Source organism: Sinocyclocheilus rhinocerous, unplaced genomic scaffold (genome assembly GCF_001515625.1).
Source record: "Sinocyclocheilus rhinocerous isolate Xijiao unplaced genomic scaffold, SAMN03320098_v1.1 scaffold1436, whole genome shotgun sequence".
Lineage (NCBI taxonomy): Eukaryota > Metazoa > Chordata > Actinopteri > Cypriniformes > Cyprinidae > Sinocyclocheilus > Sinocyclocheilus rhinocerous.
The window spans coordinates 911,909-915,644 of record NW_015647013.1 but is presented as its reverse complement, the minus strand read 5'-3'; the positions used below and the strand labels follow the sequence as shown (position 1 = coordinate 915,644).

The following is a 3,736-nucleotide window of genomic DNA, read 5'->3' as shown; positions in this document are numbered from 1 at the left end:
CCATACAATGTATTGTTGGCTATTTCTACAAATATACCCCAGCGACTTAACACTGCTTTTGTGCTCCAGGGACACATTTAGGTTTATGTATATGCTTTATTTTATTAGCTGTTTTTTTCCGAAGCATTGTTAGATGCAAGTGTTTCCTGTCATAGTTATGCAATAGCTTCATAGTTTCATAGCTATTAAACTATAACTATCTTGTTGTGATTTTAAATCTGTAGAAAAATCTCAACGTAAAAAGAGGTGCGACAGTCTGATTTTGTAGTGGCTGTGCTTTAAAATTAAATTTTTATAATCTTAATTCAAATGATGAAGGATTCTGAAAGTCTGACAGTAATCAGTGTTGAGTTCTACTGTAAGGTTAACCCTGCCTGCTTTAAATATTTCAGAATAATTATCAGTTCTATTAGAAATTCAGAAAAATTAATCAAGTAATCAGTTACATTAATAAAGTAACTGAAATAGTTACACCACTTATCACATTTTAAATAGAGTAACTTGTAATCTGTAACCGATTACATTTCCAAAGTAACCTTCCCAACACTATTTACACACACACACACACACACACACACACCATTAGAACTGCACAGAGAATACAAGAAGGGCTTAAAATACGGCACCAGCGCACACATTCACACAGGAACGAGAGGAGAACCCACGGCTGCCGCTGTGTGCATTAGCCCACATACGGTCTGAATATAAGCAAGAGGTAGGAGGAGCCCTGTCATATACTATATAAGCTGGAGGGAAAGATAGATAGGAGAGCCACCTGACCTACATATAATAAAGGGTTTCACAAACACACACTCGAACGTATGCATAAATGGCATTCCTAGCTCTGCCATCGGATGCACAACTCAAAGCTCGAGCGAATGAATCACTTTCCATTCTCCAAGCAGTGTGCATGGACGGGAGAGCCGTCTAATGAGTCAGCTGGAGAGATGCGAGGAGCTTATGCAGCGCAGAAACGCAAAAACTTTTCACGCATGATGCATTAACACCAGCGCTGAATGTAGGTTACTTGCATATTCTGAGGCCGTGTGATTCTCATGTATTTGGTGCACCGACACTTCTTGCATCTTTTTAAGGCATGCTTAAGTTCAGCCGGAATATGATCAAGATACTAACCCACTTACATTCCACCAACTGCTATTCTTAGAAGAAGTGTAAACATGCAATATGCAAATAAAATATCACAGATGTTGCAAGATTTACCTAGCCTTATTTCCAAATGACTACAGCCCCATTGGCTCCCTCTGCCAATGCATTGATGAAATTAACAGTTGGATGTGCCAGAACTGTCTTCAGTTAAACAAGGAGAAAACCGAAGTCATTGATTAGTAATATGCATTGCTAAGAACTTAATTTGGACAACTTTAAAGGAAATGTTCTCAATATTTTGATGGAAACATAGCTCTAACAAGTTAAAATACTGCAAAAGAGAAATATCTTCAAAAAAAAATTCCTCAGAAACTAGGTGGAAGCACCTGCTGCTGAAATCATTCTTGCTTTTGTTTTTTCGTTTCAAGCCATCGTAGATCAGTTGGTTGGTGTTTTCACGGCGAGTAATGAGTTAAAATACTACAAAAAGAGCCTATTTTTTAAATTTGCTTTGAATAGAAACTCTCAAATGCATTCAGGATCGACTCTGTTCGGAATTTCGTCACGAGAGTTTCCGTTATCGCAGAAGCTAGCTGGAAGAATCTACTGCTGAAATCTGTCTTTCTTTTGGTTTTTCATTTAAAGCCATCATAGTTTGGTTGGTTGGTTGGTTGGTGTTTTCACGGCGAGTAATGAGTTAAAATACAACAAAAAGAGCCTATTTTTCAAATTTGCTTTGGATAAAAACTCTAAAATGCATTCAGGATTGACTCTGAGAAATTTCGTCACGAGAGTTTCCGTTATTGCAGAAACTAGATGGAAGTACCTGCTGCTGCAATTTTTCTTGCTTTTGATTTTTCGCTTCAAGCCATCCCTCTCTTTGTTGCTGGTGAAGGGTAACATGGAGGCATAGCCGTGCTCCGCTTCTGCAAATCCAAACAGAGACATTTAGAAGCTCATTAGACCACAAAGCACACCGGCTACCTGAAAATCAGAGCCATTGATTACAATTATTGACCGTTTTTTTAGAACCTGGGATGCTATACATGTTACAATTAACCCATTTCTTGACAAATGTCTTGCTTTTGGGTCAATGATGTCATCTGAACTGGAGTAAACCCAATAGCCAGCAGAACCACAACAGATAGATGGGAGGGGGGGATGCACCAGGAATCCCTCCACTGTAAACCAACAGCAATGCAATGCTACAAAAGTGCATTGATTGCAATTCCACATTTGCGCACAAACACGCCATCAGGCATCATTAAAAAATATATCTATGCCATATGCACTTGGGTTTTATCCCTAGAGGGGGTTAGGGACACATTAGTGTCCCCTATGTGTGCTGACCAGACAGCTGTCTTGATGATCTTCCCCAAATATCACAACAACAGAAAACACACCGTGTGCATATCATGCATTCGCCTCTAAATAAACAAACAGGTCGGAGCCCAATTGTTTTGCTTTGTAGCAGACAAGAACCCTAGCAACAGTGTCAGGATTCATTTGGATGCAAAATATCATTTTTTATAGCTTATAAACATATGTTGCAATACGTCTTTACCTCTTTCTCTCCGATCGAGATATTCAGCTGCTTCGATTAACATCTGCAGTTTCTCAATAGCCGTCATTTTAAGCAATAAACAGCGATTAAAAAACGACAATCCGTGTCAGAAAAGAAACAAGCAGCAGCCTTTCGCTGCAGAGCGCTTCTTCCTCCTCCAGAAAAACCCAGGCAGGCGAATTTTATACAAAATATTGCTTGCATAAGGCAGCGAGGGAGGTGTTTAGATGTGGGGATTGTTGATATTTGAGAAAACCAGAAATGTGTACAAAAAACGGGTTGTAAAAAAAAACAACTAAACACGCTGGTTTTGATAAAATCGAATTAAAAATGTCCCTCAGCTGCCAAGAAGTAACTAGTTAACTAGTCCTGTTCATATTAATCGAGATTTTGGACAAAACCCCTTCCAGGTTGGCACAATCTGGCAACTCTTCCTGAAAGCATAGGAAGGTCTGAAGACTTTTATAGATGAGCTGTCAAACAGATAAGAGCTCACAGCTTTAGTTCTGCACTTGGTCAATTTTAGGCTCTGATACTGACAGCAAACGCTGTTAACTAGAGAGCATCTGGGGGAAAAAATAGGCAAAAATACTGGATTGACAGCTCAGGCAGATCGATGTGAGGGCGCGGGTTGCCAGATTGTCACACAAAAAAGTATATTAAAGCAGCTGGTGATATTTTTGCTAATAATTTGAGCTTTGGTGCTGCTGTGCTGGCTGGAAAACAAACAGCATTCAACCCCAATTCTTTCTTCTTTAATAAAAAAAACGTAAATTTTGATATGCCCGTCCAGCGAGGTGGTAGGCAATCGTGTTGTGTATTAAAAAAAGGAAAAAAATCTTGATTGGTCGTTGAAAAAATGCGTTAAAATAAAACACACGGCCTCCAAAAGTCCAAACAATCGCTGGTTTCGATATTTCAAGCGTGACAGACGATCTGGCTACTTATTAAACAGCTCGAGCTGAACATATGCTAAGCTGTGGCTGTGTGCAACTGAGGAAAAATGAGTAAAAAAAAATAGGAGAAAAAACACGCAGCTAGCGTAACCATAACGTCGTTGAGCCA

The 3,736-nt window shown here is 39.3% G+C and overlaps 1 protein-coding gene across 3 annotated transcripts in view; it reads right to left on the bottom strand.

The window, feature by feature from the left end:
* The window catches only part of LOC107708253 (max dimerization protein 1-like), a 33,730-nt gene extending 29,994 nt beyond the window's left edge, over positions 1-3,736 (bottom strand). For all 3 annotated transcript variants that reach the window (XM_016512440.1, XM_016512441.1, XM_016512442.1), the window contains exons 1-2: positions 2,672-3,736; positions 1,934-2,033 (exon numbers count right to left, since the gene is read on the bottom strand). In XM_016512440.1, coding sequence (XP_016367926.1) covers positions 1,934-2,033; positions 2,672-2,738 — 167 coding nt within the window. In that variant the 5' untranslated portion in view covers positions 2,739-3,736. The remainder of the gene's footprint in view (positions 1-1,933; positions 2,034-2,671) is intronic.